The 25,559-nt window shown below is 40.4% G+C and overlaps 1 protein-coding gene across 3 annotated transcripts in view; it reads right to left on the bottom strand.

Moving 5' to 3' along the window:
- The window catches only part of LOC139452798 (ATP-dependent RNA helicase DHX58-like), a 35,745-nt gene that overhangs the window by 2,869 nt on the left and 7,317 nt on the right, over positions 1–25,559 (bottom strand). Inside the window, exons 3-16 of one of the 3 annotated variants that reach the window (XM_071234413.1) lie at positions 21,682–21,816; positions 21,034–21,372; positions 18,455–18,505; positions 18,171–18,233; positions 17,137–17,307; positions 16,050–16,250; positions 13,527–13,630; positions 11,448–11,699; positions 10,666–10,828; positions 9,147–9,242; positions 6,372–6,577; positions 4,267–4,426; positions 2,589–2,855; positions 447–614 (exon numbers count right to left, since the gene is read on the bottom strand). In XM_071234413.1, coding sequence (XP_071090514.1) covers positions 447–614; positions 2,589–2,855; positions 4,267–4,426; positions 6,372–6,577; positions 9,147–9,242; positions 10,666–10,828; positions 11,448–11,699; positions 13,527–13,630; positions 16,050–16,250; positions 17,137–17,307; positions 18,171–18,233; positions 18,455–18,505; positions 21,034–21,372; positions 21,682–21,816 — 2,376 coding nt within the window. The remainder of the gene's footprint in view (positions 1–446; positions 615–2,588; positions 2,856–4,266; positions 4,427–6,371; positions 6,578–9,146; positions 9,243–10,665; positions 10,829–11,447; positions 11,700–13,526; positions 13,631–16,049; positions 16,251–17,136; positions 17,308–18,170; positions 18,234–18,454; positions 18,506–21,033; positions 21,373–21,681; positions 21,817–25,559) is intronic. The other 2 variants (XM_071234414.1, XM_071234415.1) reach the window with 2 other exon arrangements.

Genomic DNA, 25,559 nt, shown 5'->3' with positions numbered 1-25,559 from the left:
TGGGGAGCTACTGACTCAGGGTGCTGAGAAGCTACTGACTCAGGGTGCTGAGAAGCTACTGACTCAGGGTGCTGAGGAGCTACTCTGACTCAGGGTGCTGGGGAGCTACTGGCTCAGGGTGCTGGGGAGCTACTCTGACTTAGGGTACTGGGGAGCTACTCTGACTCAGGATGCTGGGGAGCTACTGGCTCAGGGTGCTGGGGAGCTAATCTGACTCAGGGTGCTGGGGAGCTACTCTGACTCAGGGTGCTGGGGAGCTACTCTGACTCAGGATGCTGGGGAGCTACTGGCTCAGGGTGCTGGGGAGCTAATCTGACTCAGGGTGCTGGGGAGCTACTCTGACTCAGGGTGCTGGGGAGGTACTTACTCAGGGTGCTTACTCAAATGTAGAAACAGATACAATGATAGAATTAATTAGATTAATAGAACTTAATTTTCTGTCTCACCTCGGGTCTGGAGAGTTGTGATCTCATTGCCGACATGGTTGTACTTCACGACAATGTTGCATTCTGGGATATCCAGCCCTTCCTCCGCTACTGATGTGGCGACAATTAACTTGACCTGACCACTTTTGAACTTGGAAATCACTTTATCTTGTTCATTCTGTGTCATACCTAAACATGAACACTCAGCATGATTACTGCAAATATCTAAAGGCTTAAATTACCTCCTTACTGTGGAGAGTCTATGAAGTAAGGGAAAACTACACTTGTTACTTGAAAGTAAAGAATTCATAAAGATTATTATGCAAGTGTTTTGAGACGGAATCATCCTGCACCAGGAATAAACACTATATTGGCGAGATATATGCCTGGGTCTTTACTCCTACTACAGGATATTTATCATCCCACAGAAGCATGAAAACCTCTTCATCATATAATGTCATTCTTAAATTTGAATAGTCGAAAAAAGTATCCTCATCATCCAAAACAAACTGTCTAAAATTCAGGAAATGACCCAAACCTGCTGAGGTCTACAAGCACAGATATGGAAACTGGCATCCTCGCTAACTTTGCTTCTCAATTCATGCCTCCAGAGTTGCCTAAATTTGTAAAAGGCTTCAGCTGCAAGCTTGTTAGACACTGATTTTCAGGATGCTTGACTATTTATTTTGCTTATGCTACTGTTATATGCAGTCATATGTCCCCACATTCCGACTTGATCGCTAATAGAAAAGGTCTGTGACATAAGAACACTGTAACCTTTACATGACCTTTATATATTTGTATATTTAACTATACAGTAAACTATGTTAATAACGAACACGTTTATAACAAACTGAGAAATATACAAATGACTTTGGGACCTTTTGCTGTATATATGCTGTACATATGATGATAATGAACTACGGTGATACTGAACTTATTAGAGGTCCTTTGAATTTGTTATAACCATAGTTTGCTGAATAAGAGAGACATACGATAAATTGCAAAGAACAATGAAGAACGAAGCATGGTTTATTTCAGGATAAAACATTGTTCTATCATGAAGTCATGTCTGGAAATTTGTATATGTGCTCGCAACTTGATGACGTCATAAATTGGACAATGTTAATTTTGAGAGGGAAGTGTCTAGTAAGGTGTTCCCCATAGATGTAACTGGGCTACCACAGTGGAGATCGCATCCAAAAGTGGGAGAAGTACAACAATCATTATTAGGAGAAACGGTAGAGATAGTCGATGTGAGGATTGTGAGAATATGCAGGAAATACCAAACTTAACCCACCTGTTCATAAAATGGACTCGTCCAACATTTCCGAGGGTCGGATTCTGTTTACGGAGTCATCATTATCAAAAATTGGGTAAATATTTCTAAAGCTTGTACATTTTATCAATGTCCTAAAAGAGTTTGTACATACTGTTGATATCTCATGTAAGAAACAAACGACTTGTGGTCATTGTTTATCATCCAATAAAATACTGTAGGGAGAATAAACTGCACCCTCATGGTTTATTCTCCCTGCAGTGTTTTATTGAACGATAAACAACTCCCATCCGTCATTTATTTCTTAAGTAAAAGGATACCGTTGGCTTTATCCTGCCAAATAACCTAGCCATTATGTAATAAATATTCTAACAATACAGTACACCATACTTTGCCAGTAAAACAGGAAAGTGAATAACATGCTTCTCTCGGAGTTCAGGATAATCTCAGTATCACTTCGGGATTTCCCACTACGACGTCTGACAAGCTGAAATATAGGGGCGGTCGGCTAGCCTAGTGGTTAAAGTGTTTGCTCATCATGCCGAAGACCCGGGTTCGATTCCCAACACGGGTACAATGTGTGAAGCCTATTTCTGGTGTCCCCAACTGTGATATGGCTGGAATATTGCTAAAAGCGGTATAAAACCATACTCACTCACTGTAATATACAGTAAACTATGGTTATAACGAACTCATCGGGACTACTAATTTTAGTTCGTTATAACCGTAGTTCATTATAAGCATATATACAGCATAACTACAGCAAATAGTCAGGACTAAAAAAGTAAGTTCGTTATATCCGTCACTGTAATACAAAGGAACATACAACCTAACTCACTCACTCACTCACTCCTTCAGACTCCCACATACTGACATTACTTTACCTCCTTCCTCCTCATTTGCTCCAGCACCAGTGAACGCCATGGCTTTCAGATCCTTCAGCTGGGGTTCAATCTTGTCGTCTTCGTTCAGCCAGTTGGTCAGAGCGTAGCAGGTGGCCCTGGTTCTCACAAATATGATGGCTCGGGAGTCGCTGCCTTTTGAATCCAGCATGCCTGTCAGTGTTTTAGCTAACACTTTCAAATTGGGGTTGTCATACTTGGGATCATCTCTCCTTTTCTGTTCATAACGGATCAGTTTCTTTTTCAAACCTAAAATATAAAGACATGAATTCCAGACGTTATTAGCTTGATGACACCACTTAGTCACAATACAATATGCATCATGGCACTTTTTTCAGGATGCAATACACAGGTAAATTTGCAAAAAAGTATTTCAAGTGACAAATATGTCAAACATTCATGCTACTTAAAGGAAATCTATTGAAAACAAACTTTTTAATTAGTCATACAAAGTATATATATACACACACAAAAAGTCCTATGTGACTTTCTAGTTATCTAAAAAGCAACACACAACTCCCCCAACCAGCTCATGTGCATATTGAAGCCCAGCTAGAGGCATGATGAGATGGTGGAGAGATGTCTGCCATTTTTTTTGTTTACAGTGCAATAATCTACATGACAATGAAGTGATTTTCCGTTATTTTCGGCATATTGGGGTGTGTGATATTGGGGTGTGTGATGGTGGGGAGGTGGGGGGGGGGAGGGTTTAACCCTCACCTCTGGGTTCACTACCAATGATTATTTCTGTTATTTTCTGTGTCTTAATCTAGAATAAATTATTGCATGTCACAAAAACTGTTTCAGCTTAGATAAGAGTGAATGTGGTTTACATTTTTAGAGAAATAATAATGTGACAGATATCTTTAATTTGATATTCTCAGTTTTAATTCATTTATTTGTTGTTAAATAAATTGACTGAAAAAATAAATCATTTCCTTCTTTGTTTGTGTCTCTCGCTAATACATGGCAGTCTATGTGATAATGATGGATGTTTTGGACAAGAAGAGTAGAGTCACTGTGCATGTAGTAAGCTAAATGTCTGGTAATCAACGCTAGTCATCTACCACTCTGACTCTCAGTAGTTTCGGGAATATGAGCAGGATTTTAATGTTATTGTCACTAGTATTGCCTTTACAACTTTTTTTCTTTCAAGATAATTGTTTTTATGCACTTTATAAATGATGTAATCCCATATTTACAGTTAACTGCACATCTCATTTAAGACAAACCTTTACCTAATCATATTGAGTAAGGACTTCATTCGACAAGCACAGATGTTTCTGTACCATGTTGTAGGTCATCTGATGTCCAGATACGCTGTGATACATATACAGAAAGAATCATATCCTAATCATATTGTTGAGTTTAATATCAGGACACTCAGGTTGGTCAAGAAATCGTTTCAGCATTAATACAAGCTGTCTCAGCCCGTGAAGATCCAGGTCTTCAGCAACCCATGCTTGTCCCAAGAGGCAACTAACAGGATCAGGTAGTGAGCTCGCTGACCTGGTTGATGCTTGTCATTGTATACAAATTGCATTATTTCTATCACTGGATTGTCTGGTCCAGACTCAGTTATTTACAGACTGCCGTCATATATCAGGAATATTGCCGAGTGCAGCGTTAAACAAACAAACAAACAAACAAGCAGTCTCACCACTGAAGATCTCATCCAGCTTTTCTTCACAAGGTACATGCACACTGCCACCACCAGGTAACTGGGTGCTGTGGCAACCATGACTGAATTCCTTCTGGAGGTAATCCACCACATCCTTGATCCTTACAATATCATGAATTTCCAAGGCTGCATTGTATTTCTAAAAAACAAATAATATTCATCTTATGACTGATTTCTCTAGAGGTATCATAAAACAGGTTCACACCAAATAATATACAGTTGTGAGGAGAAAGCTGTCATAAACAGTTGTGAGGGAGAGAGCTGTAATATACAGTTGTGAGGGAGAGAGCTGTAATATACAGTTGTGAGGGAGAAAGCTGTAATATACAGTTGTGAGGGAGAGAGCTGTAATATACAGTTGTGAGGGAGAGAGCTGTCATATACAGCTGTGAGGGAGAGAGCTGCAATATACAGTTGTGAGGGAGAGAGCTGTCATATACAGTTGTGGGGGAGAGAGCTGTAATATACAGTTGTGAGGGAGAGAGCTGTAATATACAGTTGTGAGGAGAGCTGCAATATGCAGTTGTAAGGGAGAAAGCTGTCATATACAGTTGTGAGGGAGAGAGCTGTAATATACAGTTGTGAGGGAGAGAGCTGTAATATACATTTGTGAGGGAGAAAGCTGTCATAAACATTTGTGAGGGAGAGAGCTGTCATATACAGTTGTGAGGGAGAGAGCTGTAATATACAGTTGTGAGGGAGAGAGCTGTCATATACAGTTGTGAGGGAGAGAGCTGTAATATACAGTTGAGAGGGAGAGAGCTGTAATATACAGTTGTGAGGGAGAAAGCTGTAATATACAGTTGTGGGGGAGAAAGCTGTCATAAACAGTTGTCAGGGAGAGAGCTGTAATATACAGTTGTGAGGGAGAGAGCTGTCATATACAGTTGTGAGGGAGAGAGCTGCAATATACAGTTGTGAGGGAGAGAGCTGTAATATACAGTTGTGAGGGAGAGAGCTGTAATATACATTTGTGAGGGAGAGAGCTGTAATATACATTTGTGAGGGAGAAAGCTGTAATATACATTTGTGAGGGAGAAAGCTGTCATAAACAGTTGTGAGGGAGAGAGCTGTAATATACATTTGTGAGGGAGAAAGCTGTCATAAACAGTTGTGAGGGAGAGAGCTGTAATATACAGTTGTGAGGGAGAGAGCTGTAATATACAGTTGTGAGGGAGAGAGCTGTAATATACAGTTGTGAGGGAGAGAGCTGTAATATACAGTTGTGAGGGAGAGAGCTGTAATATACAGTTGTGAGGGAGAGAGCTGTAATATACATTTGTGAGGGAGAAAGCTGTCATAAACAGTTGTGAGGGAGAGAGCTGTAATATACAGTTGTGAGGGAGAGAGCTGTAATATACAGTTGTGAGGGAGAGAGCTGTAATATACAGTTGTGAGGGAGAGAGCTGTAATATACAGTTGTGAGGGAGAGAGCTGTCATATACAGTTGTGAAGGAGAGAGCTGCAAAATACAGCTGTGAAGGAGAGAGCTGTAATATACAGTTGTGAGGGAGAGAACTGTCATAAACAGTTGAGAGTGAGAGAGCTGTAATATACAGTTGTGAAGGAGAGAGCTGTATTATACAGTTGTGAAGGAGAAAGCTGTAATAAACAGTTGAGAGGGAGAGAGCTGCAATATTCAATTAAGGGCAGGTGAGAGAGCTGCATCAAGGTTTGTATGTGAAACTGAGTGAGTGAGTGTTGTGTAATGATGTTCTGTTTCATGGCAAACTCAATCAATCCTGGACCACTCAAAACAGCATGAGCAACAATCACATCATGGCTTTGAAATTCATTCTCGTCCTCTAGGCCAAGGCTTCTGAACCGTGCTGAAGTAAACCTCCAGGTGATCATAGTCCTCATAGACTAGCAGCATTTGAGGGCTGATTCTGAACCAGTTCTCAATTTTGCTGCAAAATTATAAAACTGACAAAAAATATAAATATTGTAAACATTTTAGTCAAAATTTACACTAGTCCTCTTGATTATTATTCAAAAACTGAATTTCTCAGGCTGACAAGTAATCAGTTACAGAGCCTGATCACACATAGTCTCTATTCATAGGGGATATAATGGCTACTTACAAAGATATGATCTGCCATGACAAATAGACTCCTGGCCATTTCTGCTCTCTTAGGGTCAACATCTACAGTAAACAGACCATCCCTGCGGCCTGTATGAACAAGTCTGGATTCATTCTTCATCTGGACTGCCCACTGGCCGTACGGCTGGCTGTTCCGGTTGCTGGGACGCTTCATCAGCAAATTGTCAATTGCTTTATCGTTCAGATCTGCAAGATGAACCTGATGTCTTAATGACTTGTTTGCTAAATATTTTCTTATCCACAAGTAGTCTACAACCTTAGCAACTGGTTGGTTAGCTTAGCTGATGAAAGTTCATTTATTATATGATGTCAAGTGACAAAATAGTAGAATCAAAAGATGTTGCCACAGATGGTTTATGTGAAACACATTTCTTGTGATCAACATTTAAGATTGTGCTAAGGTTGATATTTTGTTGGCAACAGTTTTTGAAAATTGGAGTCAAGGAGACTTGATGTTAAAACGTAAAACTTTAGGGGGTCCCAAGATTCAGATGCTATAGCAGAAAACCCGAAGGACACCAGGACCTCCCTTAATTTCACAAAATTTGAACTCTGTCACAATGTCTTCCTGTCTTTGCATATTGGTATAGAATGTTCAACAAGAGCAATATCATGTTCATGATGCAGTCCATGTCTGGATGGACAGTGCGATGGACACTGTGATTGACACTTTGAGCAAAAGTCATTTTGGACTTGCAGTCTATGTAACATATGGATAGTTTTTCAAAACTTATCAACTTGTCTCTGATTAGCATGAGTTACTGCACCTAACCCTGGCCAAAATAATATTTGCAAGGTGATCGTTTGTTCACACATACAAAATAGAACTAATAAAGTAAGGAAATAGTAAATGTCAAAAGCAAACATTAAATCCCTGATGGTAGAAAACATATGACACATATCCTGGACACAAGTGTTTGACACAACCAGTAGTGAAAAGAGCAAGTAAGTGAGTGAGTGAGTGAGTTCAGTTTAACTCCGCCTTTTACAGTATTCCAGTTATATCACAGTGTGTCACAGGGTTAGAAACTAACAGTTTTTGTCCACTAGTCCTTATAATGATAACATATAGCAAAACCCTTAAAATGGGCCAATTTCTAGTAGTCCTTAGGCTACCTTTACTATAGGTAAGTTTGGTAAGGACTACAGGACTAGTGCCAATTTCTAACGCTGTGTCAGCTAAATGTGTGAGGAAAGCCTGAAGCGATGCAGGTGTCAGACATTTACCACTTTCGTGAAACACATGATCATGAGTATGGTGCTGACAAACCTAGAAACATAATCGGGGCGAACCAGGATTTGAAACTACAATCATAGGTTTATGGGATGTCCAAGGGACACAACTCAGATACACACAGATAATTGCATCCTCTTAAATTACTGGGCCACCCAAGCCCACTTGGATGTATCTGGAGGTAATATACCTTCTAGACCGCGTATAAGCTGAATTTTGAGGACCAGAAAAAAGATTCTGTAGAAAGGGGTCAGCTTATCCACGGGATACACTTTCATGATAGTATTTTTCAGATCGTGATCTGTCAGAAACATCTCCTGAATGATGGTCCGATAGATTACAACTTCCCGAAAGTTTGGAAGTTGCCACGAATAGAGCCATTATTGTTATAAATTATCAATAAAGTTATTATTATACACCAATGTTGTCATTATTAAAAAAATGTTGTGCATGTTACTACTTCCGATAATAAGTTTTCAATTGAATGTTCAAAGTTTATCGTTCCTCGTAAACTCCACAATCTTTACATGTAACAATATATGTAATTCACAGCTATAATATATAATCCCCAGATAAAATCGCCAATAGCTATTACTTACGAATTGCAAAGTTCATAAATTGATAGTGAACAAGTGTCTACCTTTATTGAAAGAGGCAAATAAACAACTGTATCGGCGAGTTATTCCGTTCACCATTTGCAAAAACATGTGATCAGCTGTTTCCAGTGACGTCACAAACGGTGACCACTGTGATTGCTTCCTGTTGTTTAAAAAGCAACACGGTACACAAGGAAATGAGCATTGATAATAACGGGCCGATTGGTATTGCCATGTTGTTTACACAAACATTTTCAAGTTGTGGGTGCTTAGCAATCGTGTTGGGAGCAGGGGCTTAATTCCTTTGTGTTCGAGAGATTAGTTTATTAAACTGGAGAAGCCTGTGAGTAAGTGATGGTCATTCAATGTGTTCATAGTATGATAGTTTATTTATTCAATTGGATTAACATACAATAGTGGTGTAAAGGGGGTTATAAAAGTTGGTATATTTTTACCGACTGACATTCTCATCATGAGTTTGAAATGAAAACGCCATGCTTATCATGCTGAATTCAAACTGCGAGTCTTCGCTCCAGCTGATATATTTTCATTATTCTATATACACCGATTCACAAAATGGCGCTTGGTTGTTGATGGCAACATATAACGATTATTATGAGATTAAAAAAAAACACGAGAAACAGCTTCCCACATTATGAAAGTGGATGACTGGTTTGTTAAATCTTTATTATAAATAATAATGACCTTTTTCAATATAATTACAACGTTTTTCATATTATATTTTTTAATATCTGCGCGTACCGGCACATGTCTTGCAGTCCGACTTCGCAGTGTTTTTTGCCTTTCAATTCCTGGTTCGGCTTATCTGCGGGTCATATCATTTTCTTCCGTATTTCAATGGTCAAGTTAACACCTCGTCTTATCTACGGGGTCGGCTTATCCGTGGTCATATACGGTAACTCACCATTAATTTCAATCATAAGGTCCTCTATCTTCTGCATGGCTGTCTCCAACTCTTTCCGTGCTGGGTCTTTTCGGTCCTCAGTCAGCGGATAAGTCTCTGGTGTTGGAGAGAAAATTCATTATATTAGGCTAATAAAAATAATAGTCTTAGTTCTCGGGCACCACCCTCATCATCATAAGGTCCGCAGCATGTTTTTGTTTATTTCCTTTTTCCCCAAAATATATTTCGCATCTTGAACACACGACCCGGCAGTAAAATGCTACAATACTTAAAAACAATGTAATCCAATATAGCGAGCAGTTACTTCCCTTTACATGCGCACTGCTTTACTGCACATCTTGTGATATGGTCATTGCAGCAATAGGAGTTTGTGTGCTTGTCTTGCCGTTTGCAAATTTGGTCAATGAAAACATGAAAATCATATTTAAGGTTTTGCTGCCGCTAAACAAAGATCTGAGGACATCCCATATCGAGTCACGTCAGAACAACCTTTCTCGAACTTTGAGCCACCACTGAAACGACTGACAAGAAGTCAATATCAGCCAAATAGAAAGCAGCTTTCTTGAGCTTTACGGCACTCATTTCAACCTGGCGACTTCCATTTCAGACTATGCTTGAAAAATATGTTGACACAGTTCTCGATTAAAATTTTGAAAACCGAACAAACGAACATTCCAGAATGTTTAATATATGGTTGCGATTGTATGGCAGTGCTTCCCATGTACTGTACAAGGCCTCCTCCGTTCAAATGTTTATCCCACGGAAGCGAGAGATAGATGATAATTTTGACAGAATCAGTCGTATGGGCCGTATCTGTCGTTCGGAATACCCCGTTTTAACGTTTTCGAGGTTGCATGATTAGAAAACACATTCCGACTGTCACTTTCATGATCTGGTAAGCGACGCTTTGATTGGTCGGATGAAAGGTCGTTCTAACCTGACCCATAACGGGATGTCCTCAGATCTTTGTTTAGCGATAAAAGAACTAAGATTTGATTTTAATGAGATTGGATATTTACGATAAAACATCACTAGACATGATGATTTACAAATTCAATGGTATTTGTGTAGTGTATCATTTCAACAGGACACTACTCAGGGGTTTGTCTCCGCCTCCAAGACCACCCTAACTCTGCCTTATTCTTAGTCTATATAATTTATTTGAGTATTTAACAAAATGATTGAAAAGTTGCATGTAAAAAGGTTTGTATGATGGCAACATTGTACATTGTTGTGTTATTACCTCTGGTAGGTCAGTTGATGATGATGTTGGACATTTCATGAGTGCTTCTAGTAGAGCCAATCATGCACTTGTAGGTCGGTTAAACTGACTGTTACTTTTCCAAATAATTATTTCATGGACTTACTTTCAGCTGGCACTGGGACCTTTAAGATCATATGAGCTCTCTGTTACTTATACCATTAATTATTTCACAGACCTAATTTCAATTGTCACTGGGACCATTGAGATCAGAAAAGATCACTGTTGCTTTTCCAATTAATTATTTCATAGACCTACTTTCATCTGGCACGGGGACCTTTTCTTTGAGTTCATCTATGTGTGTCTGTACTGTGGAGAGATAGGGGGCATCCATGTTGGCACACAGTTTCAGGATACTGTCAATGGCCTCCTCATCAACCGTTGCCTTCTCTACTCCCAAGGAGGCTGTCAGGCCTACAATCTGAAACCAAAAGGCAGACAATTCATGACTAGATGTCATCCTCATGATTTTCATATCCTAAACCTTTCACACAGAGAAGTGGTAGTTTAGTGGTCAATCTGATTGCCCACAGCTCTCAAGAGTGGGCATGATTTCGGATGGGGTACAAACGTGAAGCCCCTTTCTGGTATCCACTGCCAGCTGCATAGGGCGGGGAACTTGGGTACCTGAGAAGGACCCAGGTACCCACAGGACTACCCAGACACGTGGTTAGTCACGTGATATATTCTTTAATGACAAAAATTATCTAGAATTCTATGGTTACACGACAAGTCACTACTGTTCGTTTTTCTTTCTGACAATGCTCCCATTCCTTCTGACCTTCACATGTTTGAACATTGGTAAAACTTCAGTCAACTTAAGTGTATGCATGACCACATTGTTTTATACGTTTATCTAAATACATTTTGCCAGGGCTACGATCAAACTATTCCCAATTGGAAATTTATACCAAACTCTTGAAACCTACAGCGGGTACCCGGGTAGGGTCGGGTAATAGCAAGGTGGGTACCTGGTTAGTAAATTTGGACTCGTCCACAGAGTATAAAATCTTAGTCAGCGGTTTAAGTGTAGAAAATACCTGCGGTAGGCGAATGGATTTCTTTTTGTTTTTCTGCTTGAGATATCTGATCATGAGCTTGTTGTAGGGCTCCCCTTTCCGTGTGTGGTGACACTCATCCAGCACAATAAGGCTGAACACAGACAGGGACTTGATCTTTGCATCCCTCAGTTGGTTCTCCAGAATCTGTGGTGTCATCACAAAGATGTCGTACAGGTCCAGCAATTGGTGGAGGTACATGCTGCTCTCATCCTCACCACTCAGCTTGAATATCTGGGTGAGAAGACAGGGATTTTCATGGAAGATATATGGGGAAGTTTTGGAACAAAAGTCATGTTCCTGGACACAGTGATTGATTTGCAAAAACACAACAGTTTCACGGATGTTGTTACGTTGGCATGATGCACATGCTTCTGTGCTAGGTGAGCAAAACCTGTGCATGCTCAAGACATACAGTAGTATCAGTCAGCGTTAGAAATTAGAACTCGTCCTGTAGTCCTTGCCAAACTGCCTAAAAGTTACCGGTAAGGTATCATAAGGGCTAGTAGACATTTGCCCTTTTTAAGGGTTTGCTATATGTCATCATTATAAGGACTAGTGGACTTAAACTGTGAGTTTCTATCACTGTCAGTTAGTTTCTGGTACTCAGAGGAGCAGGTACAAAATGGATAGCTCTCTCATTGTGACAGAAATAGTGAACGAGAATAGTACAGTAAAGAATAGAGCAGAAATAGTTGAGAGAGTTATCCAATGCCATTGTAAAAATATGCTAATCAAACAGCCACCTCACTTCAAGTTCATTGTTTCATTGTATCTTATTACACTATTATTGCTCAATATATTTTAAGGGGATTTCACATTTAGTTGATTACAAGTGGATATCACATTTTAGTTGATTGTAAGGTAAATTCATGTTAGTTAAATCAGTTTAGTTTCCACTGTGAACTGTGGTCATCCAAGAAAATGTTGCAACTGGGCACACGCTGAACTGGGCCATAAAATACAGTGTCAGTTGCATAGCATGGACAACAGAAGCTGCTTCGTATGATTTGGAAAATTTAAAAAATAATGTTTTGACTGGCATTAGAATATTTAAAGACAGGATTTTAAAAAATGTGTAGATGCCTAAGAAACATTTCCTCTTTTTTTTGTAGCCTTTCATTATATAGCAACTATTTATGTGGTAACAGGAGGGACTATGGCGACCTTTCTGCAACAATGTCTATAATAAACCTTGAATAAGAACTAAGGAGTGATTTTCAGTTTATTTAATGCTCAGTATGGTTATATTTGAAGTATATTACAATAAATATGCTTTTAAAATAAAACTAGTGTGAGCTTAGTCATTTGAAAAACGCTATTTTCTGAGAATATCCCCTATACTTATGGAATAAATCTGATATTACACAAGGAGTGATCAAGAATCCACATCCAGGAATTATTCCCTGTATCAAACACTCTGATAATGGACGTTTTCAATGCCTGTTCAAAGCAACTGCACTGTTTCCTAGTACTTATTGATGTATTTGTGCTGCAGAGTAGTGGAATTCTCATTGAATTGTTTACTCTTTTTTCTTATGATTAACATGAAGGTTAGTGAGATAACTATTCTGTATGTATGATGTTTCTATTCCTATCCATGATCAATCATTACACAATCATTATTCATAACAATCAGGGTTGAAAATATGCAAGGGTCAAAGGGTCCTTGTCATAATCCCAGTGCTGAGACTTCCACATTTAGGGGGTCCCCAGATTTAAATGCTGAAGCAGCAAATTCATCCCCAGCATCCCCCTGAGTTTCCGACACTGCCAGTGATCAATCTCATAATCTTAACCTTTGCCTGTATGTTTCTTGTTTAACGCTGCACTCAGCAATATTCCAGCTGTAGGACATTGGTCTGAAAACGATCGAGTCAGGGTCGGACAATCCAGTGATTGACATCATGAGCACCAATCTACATATTTGGGATACGAAGACATGCATCAAACAAGTCAGCAGGTCTGACCACCTGATCCCACTAGTTGCCACTTATGACATGGGTTGCTGAAGACCGATTCAAGGTGGAAAATTGTAACCCAACACTAGATGATACTTACCCTGTAATCATGTCCAAAGAATCTTTGGAAGGTACCATACTGCTGATTTACCAGAGGAACAGTCCGTGCCAGAAACACCACCCTCTTTCGCCCTGGAACATGCACTACAGTTATTCAGTGAATATGCTGTCCTGTGTGCAGTGTTCACTAAGCAGGTCTTGAGTTTAACATATGGCACACAGAAGTGGATACAGAAAATAGTGTTTTAGTTAAGGTTTGGCTGTGTATTTTTTTCGGTTCATTGAGGTATGAATCGAAAAACCAATGCGAAAACTGTATGAATCCACGTAGCAGATTCTTACAAAAGTTTGGACATGGGTTTTTCAATTCATACACAGTCAATGCTTATAATTAAATTCGACAACAAAAACATATTTTATCTAAAATATTTTAACCCAAAACAGTTGCATATATCAAAGCAGACAAATATGACAAGATTGATAAACATTCCTGGTGTAGGAATACATACTGTGGCATGACATGAATCAGGTGATTGTTTAATTTATGCACATAACTTGACACGCCTACAAAGTCAGTAGCCAATCAACGGAAAGTATGATAAAAACAAAGTTCATAGGACCTGTCAATCAAAGCAAGAGGCAAGAAGAACAACTACAGCACCTTTAGAATACAGTACCACAACTTCCCGTGAGGATGATCTCTGCCATAGGTCACATGTCTCAAAGACAAGCAACCATTTTTTGTGAGAATCTGTCGGACGCAAACTCAAAACCTTTGGATTGTTATCCCGACAGCTAACTGACTGAGCCACGTCCACAGTGTGAAACTATGTGCAAATATACCTAGTCATGCCTATGGAACTGAACAAAAAGGTTCGAATAGGGGACTGACGATTACGAAGGTTACAGGCAGGCATTGTGTCTCATGACTTTAGTCATGGTGTCTTGTGATCCCGATGCCATTTGGTATGCTTGTCCCATTCCATAATCTAATATGATACAGAGTGGTGAGGATTGAGCCGATAGGGCGAGAACTGAAAACGGCTCTTGGCGTCAGACGTCGAACCCTTGGGTACGCATGAATGACATGGAATTTAATCATTCTTTGGGTGATTTTTTTTCCAGGAACACTGTAAGGATAATGTTGATAATTGTAAGGAATGAGGGAGGCATAAGCATGGCTAGTGACGACACAAGTGTGAGTTTGCTTTTGAATCAATACTGAATAAATGTAGCGTGTGAAAGTGGCTTGTGTGATAGTTAATGGACAGTTTCCGGTAGCCAAAATATTCAACACTAAATCATTTCATCCTATTTTTTTGACGTTTGTGGGAAGAATATTAGGAGCAGCTACAGAATCAATAATAGCCACTAAACAAGTACCTAACCCTAATGATCGTAAAGGGGTGATTGATCGTAAAAGGGATCCAAGGGCTAAGGATAGAGTTCAGGGTAACCTACCCTAACACTGGCGACATTTTGGATGTGTTCAGCGCCAATATAATATTACCTAATAAACTGCATTCCTGTGCATAATAATTCATGAATAAAAAAAATGATATATGCATATTAGTTCCCATTTATCATCATTTTAGCCACTTGAATTACGAATAAAACGAAATAAAGAAATACAAAATATATTGAAAATGAAAGTGCTTTCGTAAACTAGCACTTGCTATACAATGTGTTGCCGCAGGCTATATTTAGTAAACAAATATTGAAACCTCTCAACATCAGTGGGCGTATTCAGTGACATTGCGTGTGGAGATGATAGATTACTAGAAGGAGCTTATGCACACTCGATGACCCCTGACGTCACAGGGCATTGTTTTGCCAGTTTGATTGGCAACAAAATACTACTAATTACGTCATAGGGTATTGTCCCGTGTTTGAAAAGTTTTTGGTACTGTATTCTAAAGGTAGGCCGTCAGACTGTAATGAACCAGAACAAATATGTTCAGGAGAAGGCGGCTGTTTAAAAATGACATGGTCAGTTACCGCCAGATTCAAACATTAGTTCCCTGAGAAAGGGAAGACCCAGTTGGAAAAATGCTAGTTAGAAATGAAACCCGAAGACATGAAAGTTGTAGAACCGAGGGGAAAAAACAGGCGAGCGAGCCTGCACATTTTCTGTTTCATTTAATCTCAGTCTCCGGTCTCAAAGAGTTGTTTGGAAAATGTATATGCATGAATTTTGCCTAATATCCTGTGCATGACGATACACGAGAGCAGAAAGGGAATTCCATCACCTGCAATATTGGGATTCCCCAACATTCCCTAGTTATAAAAGTAGTCCACCTCAGTGGGCATGGCTTATTTTTTTAAATTCATTGGGAAATGAATGCAATAATACGTTACCAATTCAGCTAATCAGAAACTGTTATGAACACAACAATAATTTAATCATATGGACATATTTCACTTGTCACTTATCTAGGTTAAGATGAAAATGGAAACCATTTTGTAACAAAGTCTGTCCAAAAAGTATCAAAATAACTTTCCAGTAACATTTGTGCCATCTGGTTTGTTAAGGAAGTCGTTCAATAAGTTACATATCGCCTACCATCAGCTTCAGCTTCATCCTGCTTTTCAAGATGGTCTTTGACGATGTAGAGTGCCACTCTTGTCTTGCCTGAACCGGTAGGGGCACAAATGATGGTGTTACGGCATTTTACTGCATTCTCAGCCAACTCCAGCTGGTATCGGCGGAGGTTGAGATCTAGTGGATCATCCTTGGCTGTATCAGCTGAGTCTTTCTCATCATCTGAGGCAAAGACAACTAATCTTGATACAAAATATTCTCTTCTTGAGGGGGGTCTAACTTTGGATGGAGATGATTTATTGACAAATTTAATCATTCATATCAGGTATTTGGATGGCATTTAGAATTGAGATGAATACGAGAGACAATGTGTTTATTATGAGGAACACACATGCATATCAGCATGATATGATCCAGAGTTTCACTTTCGTTCTCAGCTTACAAAAGAAAAATTGTAAATGTCAGGCTGTGATGGAGCTTGGACAATCTTCTATGAAAATGCTTTGTAATAACAATAAAAATGCCATTTACAATGCCCCAAATTCCATTTACCAAGTGAACGCTCAAGTCGTAACTTAATAATTACTCAGGAAAATAGATCTGTGTGCACTCAATTTTCATTCTCAGCTCCCTGGGAAGTATACAACCCAAACTTCCATTACCATCTCATCCTTCTGAGTACCAGTAGCATATTTTGAACAAAGTCAGCCACCATGTGCTTCAACGTGCTTCATTGTGCTTCAATGTGCAGGACCCAAGCCCTAGAAACTCTCGGGGATCAAACTGCTAAACATGGTCATCCATTAAACTACTGCTGAATTATGGCACCAATATGGTGTCTAACCATGTCAACACACACGATGGTGCCATGTGCTCGAATTATATGCAACAAAGCATTGGCCCCCTCCCCCTCAAATGAAGACAAACAAGATGTTAGGTATTGTACATGCCCTGAGGATGTGCTTCCGGATTGTTTTACGGACAGGGTATGTAAATTAGCATCCATTGTGAAGGTTTTCACAGGGGGGTCGACTTACATGGAGTCACTCTGGACGGCGATAAACGGTAGTGTCTGGCGGACAAGGGTGTTAGGTTCATGTCGTCTTACCCTCATCATCTTGTTTTTCTTCATCAGAGAACTCTGGGGCACTGCCGTCGTGATTTGATGGCTCACTTGCAGCATGACTGTGTGGCGGACCATCTGAGGGAGGATCCAGCATGCTTTCAAGATCTCGCAACCGATCTTCTCGGGACATCTCCACAGGGGTTACATCAACATCTTCAACCAAATACATAAATCATATAGTTTTGTCTGATCATAGGTTTTCGGACATCATACGTTTTTGACGGCCATGTTCATCTTGATTATTCACGCTATAACAAGGGGTGTGGCATCACAGAGACTTTGTAAATACCCAGATGATGGCTTGTTTTTTAGATAAAGTTATCTTTCATAAATGAGTGAGATGTTTTAAAGTTGTTCTTGTGCTTTGTGAGAAAACCATGAATGTCCGTAAACCCATAACACAGGGATAGTCCAATTTTTAGTGAATTTGTGTTTGGTCCAGGAGGCTCAGCTAGAAGAGTCCATATGATAAAACTAAACTCTGCTCAAGATGACACTGAGACATCTGTCAAACAGACTTAAACTTGAAATAACTTCTTTGATAGGCATTTAGAGGTTTAAGTACTAAGTAAGGGCAAGATTTATGGATGAACAACTTCTTTATTACAATTAAGAGCGACGTTTCAATGTAGGTTCGAACACCGTTATCAAGCAAGTGATGACGGTGTTAGAACCTACACCGAAACGTCACTCTTAATTGTAATAAAGTAGTTGTCCATCCATAAATCGTATCCTGACTTAACTTGAAAGTTTTCACCACAGATACAGAAATATAGTGATGTGAGAAAATGTTGCTTAACGCCACAATCAGCAATATTCCAGCTATATCACAAGGGCCTGCAACTAATGAAGTCTTTAGTTTCCGATTCTGCCTCAGAATCCCCCCATAACCATTAAGTAGCTTCTTATCAAAACAATGAAATGGCATTTCGAGTGAAATTAATGTTGTTATTCAAAAACATTTTGTTCCAAAGACTAAAATGCTTGGCATCTAACACAACAAAGTCACAATCTACCTTTAGGATAAGTTTGTGAGTCTGATGACGCCAGGCTTTCTGCTCCAGTGACTACTGAGGAATCTAAAAAGTATAAACATATGACTGCTTAAGTCAACAAATACAGTAATTAAAGTAAGTATGCTATTCTTTATAAAAAAGTTGTTTTCCATAATAATAATAATCTCAAACCATATATATAGATCTCAATTAACTCCTAATCACTAAATTATCAGTGATATGACAATGACATTTGTCATTGTTTTTGTTTTCTTGTATGAAAAAAATCGGGATGTGCTACAAACCATCATCATCATCACCATCATCATTGTCATCATCATCACTACCAGACTCATCTGAAATATAAGAGTGAGGTGAATGAATGAGTGAGTGAGTCCCTAAAATATTGTCACCAATTTACAAGGTAACCAAGTTGCAAGCATATGTGTGAATCTCCAGAAATGACGTCATGACAGAATGATGTGTTATCCTGAAACAAACCACACCTAGTTCTTCGTTGTTCTTTGTGGTTTATTGCACAGCTATCTTATATTAGCATATCAGTACACAGCATATAGTTCACAGTTATCGAGTGTATATGACAGTATCATTACCAAGGAATTTCATATCCATTATCTCTATAAAAGTGTGTGCTCACCAGTCCTTCTTTTATGCCCTTAATGCCGAGTAACAATAAGTGCCTTCTTTTAATGTTTCTTGGTTTGACGTGGCCAGGGATCAAACCACTGACCTTCCACTCTCTGGGCAGACACTATCTACTAAACCCCGGAGGCTGTCTTGATTTCAATCATGTAGTATGGGATGATGGCAGTTTATTGAATATTGTATGCTTTCTTCACAAACTAACCTCTGCTTGACATCATCCTCGATTCTCAACTGTATTTTATCTCAATCCAATTAGAATAAATACCTTGACCCATTCACTACAAAAGCCTCGTTTTGAATCTTATTTAAATAACATGTGGCTAAAAGTAGCCACTCAAATTCTACGAACCTCTTTGGTCATATGGACAAGGCGTTCGACCTCGGATCAGAAGGTCTGAGTTTCAAATCTCATCATGGGACTCAGAAGTTATATAAAAACACAGTGTTATGTATTACTGTACTGCTTCACTACCTGGGTGAGAGGTATTTTGCATGTAATTATACGATTATCTGACAATGTTACCAAGAACGAAAATGCTGTTATGAACTGGTCATGACTGTCATCACAACTTGATAAACTGACCACACTTGACGTGGAACTTGGTGACAAGCACTCAATCTAGGACTCAATTACAGCGTTAGAAATTGGCATTAGTCCTATAGTACTTGCAAAACTGCCCAATAGTTAAGGTACCATAAGGACTTGTAGAAATTTGTCATTTTTAAGGATGTAGCCATATCATAATCATTATAGTCTGGTTCAAAATTATTGTGAAATTTAATGTTATATTCAAGGAAGCATACATAAAATATCAATATTGACAAGTGTTAAAAATTTAGGTATTGTCAAAGCAAGCAACTATTCTTCAATTCTATAAGTTGCAAATTAGAGTTATCTCCCTTGATTATGGAGCAGACGATGTCGGAAATTGAGAATGGTTCAGGAATTGAGCACAGAAAAGGAGCGGGGAGACCTTGAAAACTGGTGTTTGGTGATCGTGTGAAACTGGCTATTTTGGCTTCTAAAAACAGAAGAGCGAGTATCTCAAATATCCAACATGAAATCGTAAATAGAGGGACAGATCATGTATCCAAATCTACAGTAAGAAGAAATTTGATTGAACTTGGATGGGAAAAAAAAAGAAAGGAATTGCCTCTCCGCTCTTGAAACAAGAACAGAAGGATAGACGTGTAGAGTGGTGTTTGGCGCATAAAAACTGTGACTGGAACAGTGTTATTTGCACAGGTGAGAGCTCTGTATGGGTGTATCCTAACAATGTTAAAATGTGGACAAAATGTCATTCCGTTCTATTGTACCAGAGACCAAAGTACAGTCCGAAGTTTCATGCTTGGGTAGGGATATTTTCACTTGGAACGATGCCCATGTGTGTCTTTGAGGGTAATTTAACCAGTGAAAGGTATACAGACATTTTGAAAGCTCACCTGATCCCAAATGCAGATGTTTTTTTATGGAAATACTTGGATTTTGCAACAGGATAATGATCCCAAACACACCGCAAGACATGCGCGGCAGTGGTTTGTGGACAACAATGTGACCGTTTTGGACTGGCCTAGCTACAGCCCGGACTTAAATCCTATAGAAAATGTGTGGGGACTCATAAAGGTGTCCGTGAACCAAAAGGGATTGATAAAAGTTGATGGCCTGAAGCGCAAGATGGTGCGATATTGGGACTCTCTCACCCACGAGACTCTAACCTCTCTCATAGGAAGTATGCCCAATCGTATAAAACTGTGTTTGGAAGCAAATGGTGGTCTGATAAAATACTGATGTTACTGTGATGTGATTAAAAAAGGTTTGTGCTCACTTAAAATATGTTTTATTTGGGGGGTGGGGGGGGGGATTTTCATATTTACAATCTTAAAGATTTTTCAATTCTCAATAATTATGACTCATAATTAGTATAAGGACTAGTAGACTAAAACAGTTAGTCTCTTTTTGCTGCAATTAGCACTTTGTTATGTATGTCAATGTGCAGCGAACCTGATGTGACAATAAACTCCAATATGTGCAGACATAAATGTGACACTTTATTAATGTGGGAAATGGACCCTCGCATTTGTCCAACAATTTCATGCATTTAATTCATGATTTACAGTAACCATCAGTGTTACAGCACTGGCTGTTGATATGTTGAAAAATAACAGTGAATTGTCTCTCAACATCAGTGTTGTTATTTGTATATTATCATATACTCACTGTCATCATGTCTTTCCGGGTCTAGTTTGGCATGCAGTCTTCGGTTGTTGTTGTACAAAGCTTCCATGAACTTAACTGGCCAGTGTGGATCTTTCCTGTCCATGCATCGAAACATGTGACGGCATGCATGATTTGGCCCTCTTCTCTCCTCTATTGCAAGTATCTCCTCATCATCTCCACTGTTGAGTATTGAATCAAGGTGCGTAACTATTTCTGATGGGATTATTTTTTTCACCAATTCGCCTTGCATCAGTTTCAGCAAGAGCTCATACTTTTCAGACTTTTCCATGTCTTTATTTTCAGCCCGATCATCGAGAATGTTGATAAAGTGCCGAAAATCTGAAATTGATTACTTTCAGTAAGAAAAAAGAAGCCATAAATAATGTATGTCATTACATGACTTGAATAAGCAGTAAACTATTTACTTTGTCATGATACAATACATTACATGTCTCAGTATTAAGGTCACCAATAATATATGATACACAAAACCTAGACACTTGAAGGAGACCTTATTTCCATCCTACAGAGATCCAAGCTACAGAATTCTAACACTGATGGAAGTACACAAATTATCATTTATACAAAGTTTCAGCTTTCTGAAGCATGTAGGTTCATTGAAGAAGTTCCTTAAGAATTTTAACATACCAACATGTCTCAGTTCCTGTAGAAAGAATGGCACTCGTTCCTGGGGGTCCTTCAAAATTGCCTTCACCAATTTCTTTGCAGCTTTTGACCTCTTTCCATTATTTTGTAGACCTTCAATTTCTTCTTTTACGACTTCTGGAATGAAAGGCCTTTACTTAATTAATGCGAATGGGCAAATGAGTGAAGATTGTCTTATACTACCAGCAACATGCAAACTACACAAACAGGGTCCACACTCAACACATCACGGTGCAAAGTCCTTTCATCAGAGTACAGACTCCACACATCAAGGTACATATTAAAAACATCTGAGTACACACTCCACACATCAGGATACACACTCCACACATCAAGGTACATATTAAAAACATCTGAGTACACACTCCACACATCAGGGTACACACTCCACACATCAATGTACACACTCCACACATCAGGGTACACACTCCACACATCAATGTACACACTCCACACATCAGGATACACACTCCACACATCAGGGTACACACTCCACACATCAGGATACACACTCCACACATCAGGGTACACACTCCACACATCAGGATACACACTCCACACATCAGGGTACACACTCCACACATCGGGGTACACACTCCACACATCAGGATACACACTCCACACATCAGGGTACACACTCCACACATCAGGGTACACACTCCACACATCAGGGTACACACTCCACACATCAGGATACACACTCCACACATCAAGGTACACACTCCACACATCAAGGTACACACTCCACACATCAGGATACACACTCCACACATCAGGGTACACACTCCACACATCAGGGTACACACTCCACACATCAGGGTACACACTCCACACATCAATGTACACACTCCACACATCAGGGTACACACTCCACACATCAAGGTACACACTCCACACATCAGGGTACACACTCCACACATCAAGGTACACACTCCACACATCAGGGTACACATTCCACACATCAAGGTACACATTCCACACATCAAGGTACACACTCCACACATCAAGGTACACACTCCACACATCAGGGTACACACTCCACACATCAAGGTACACACTCCACACATCAAGGTACACACTCCACACATCAGGGTACACACTACATACATCAGGGTACACACTCCACACATCAAGGTACACACTCCACACATCAGGGTACACACTCCACACATCAAGGTACACACTCCACACATCAAGGTACACACTCCACACATCAGGGTACACACTCCACACATCAGGGTACACACTCCACACATCAAGGTACACACTCCACACATCAAGGTACACACTCCACACATCAAGGTACACACTCCACACATCAAGGTACACACTCCACACATCAGGGTACACATTAAACACATCGGGGTACACACTCCACACATCAAGGTACACATTCCACACATCAGGGTACACAATAAACACATCAGGGTACACACTCCACAAATCAGGGCACACACTCCACACATCAAGGTACACACTCAAGACATCAAGGTACACATTAAACACATCAGGGTACACACTCCACACATCAAGGTACACACTCCACACATCAAGGTACACACTCCACACATCAAGGTACACACTCAACACATCAGGGTACACATTAAACACATCAAGGTACACACTCCACACATCAGGGTACACACTCCACACATCAGGGTACACACTCCACACATCAGGGTACACACTCCACACATCAAGGTACACACTCCACACATCAAGGTACACACTCCACACATCAGGGTACACACTCCACACATCAGGGTACACACTCCACACATCAGGGTACACACTCCACACATCAATGTACACACTCCACACATCAGGGTACACACTCCACACATCAAGGTACACACTCCACACATCAGGGTACACACTCCACACATCAAGGTACACACTCCACACATCAGGGTACACATTCCACACATCAAGGTACACATTCCACACATCAAGGTACACACTCCACACATCAAGGTACACACTCCACACATCAGGGTACACACTCCACACATCAGGGTACACACTCCACACATCAGGGTACACACTCCACACATCAAGGTACACACTCCACACATCAGGATACACATTAAACACATCGGGGTACACACTCCACACATCAAGGTACACACTCCACACATCAGGGTACACACTCCACACATCAAGGTACACACTCCACACATCGGGGTACACACTCCACACATCAAGGTACACACTCCACACATCAAGGTACACACTCCACACATCAGGGTACACACTCCACACATCAGGGTACACACTCCACACATCAAGGTACACACTCCACACATCAGGATACACATTAAACACATCGGGGTACACACTCCACACATCAGGGTACACACTCCACACATCAAGGTACACACTCCACACATCGGGGTACACACTCCACACATCAAGGTACACACTCCACACATCAGGGTACACACTCCACACATCAAGGTACACACTCCACACATCAGGGTACACATTAAACACATCGGGGTACACACTCCACACATCAGGGTACACACTCCACACATCAAGGTACACACTCCACACATCAGGGTACACACTCCACACATCAAGGTACACACTCCACACATCAAGGTACACACTCCACACATCAGGGTACACACTCCACACATCAGGGTACACACTCCACACATCAGGGTACACACTCCACACATCAAGGTACACACTCCACACATCAAGGTACACACTCCACACATCAAGGTACACACTCCACACATCAAGGTACACACTCAACACATCAGGGTACACATTAAACACATCGGGGTACACACTCCACACATCGGGGTACACACTCCACACATCAAGGTACACACTCCACACATCAAGGTACACACTCCACACATCAAGGTACACACTCCACACATCAGGGTACACACTCCACACATCAAGGTACACACTCCACACATCAGGGTACACACTCCATACATCAGGGTACACACTCCACACATCAAGGTACACACTCCACACATCAAGGTACACACTCCACACATCAAGGTACACACTCCACACATCAGGGTACACAATAAACACATCAAGGTATACACTCCACACATCAAGGTACACACTCCACACATCAGGGTACACAATAAACACATCAAGGTACACACTCCACACATCAAGGTACACACTCCACACATCAGGGTACACACTCCACACATCAAGGTACACGCTCCACACATCAAGGTACACACTCCACACATCAGGGTACACACTCCACACATCAGGGTACACACTCCACACATCAGGGTACACACTCCACACATCAAGGTACACACTCCACACATCAAGGTACACACTCCACACATCAAGGTACACACTCCACACATCAGGGTACACATTAAACACATCGGGGTACACACTCCACACATCAAGGTACACACTCCACACATCAAGGTACACACTCCACACATCAAGGTACACACTCCACACATCAGGGTACACACTCCACACATCAAGGTACACACTCCACACATCAAGGTACACACTCCACACATCAGGGTACACATTAAACACATCGGGGTACACACTCCACACATCAAGGTACACACTCCACACATCAGGGTACACAATAAACACATCAAGGTACACACTCCACACATCAAGGTACACACTCCACACATCAGGGTACACACTCCACACATCAGGGTACACACTCCACACATCAAGGTACACACTCCACACATCAAGGTACACACTCCACACATCAGGGTACACACTCCACACATCAGGGTACACACTCCACACATCAAGGTACACACTCCACACATCAGGGTACACACTCCACACATCAGGATACACACTCCACACATCAGGGTACACACTCCACACAT

The sequence above is a fragment of the Haliotis cracherodii genome, unplaced genomic scaffold (genome assembly GCF_022045235.1).
Source record: "Haliotis cracherodii isolate W230 unplaced genomic scaffold, xgHalCrac1.p SCAF_9, whole genome shotgun sequence".
In the NCBI taxonomy this organism is placed as follows: domain Eukaryota; kingdom Metazoa; phylum Mollusca; class Gastropoda; order Lepetellida; family Haliotidae; genus Haliotis; species Haliotis cracherodii.
This window is presented reverse-complemented; position numbering and strand designations above follow the sequence as displayed.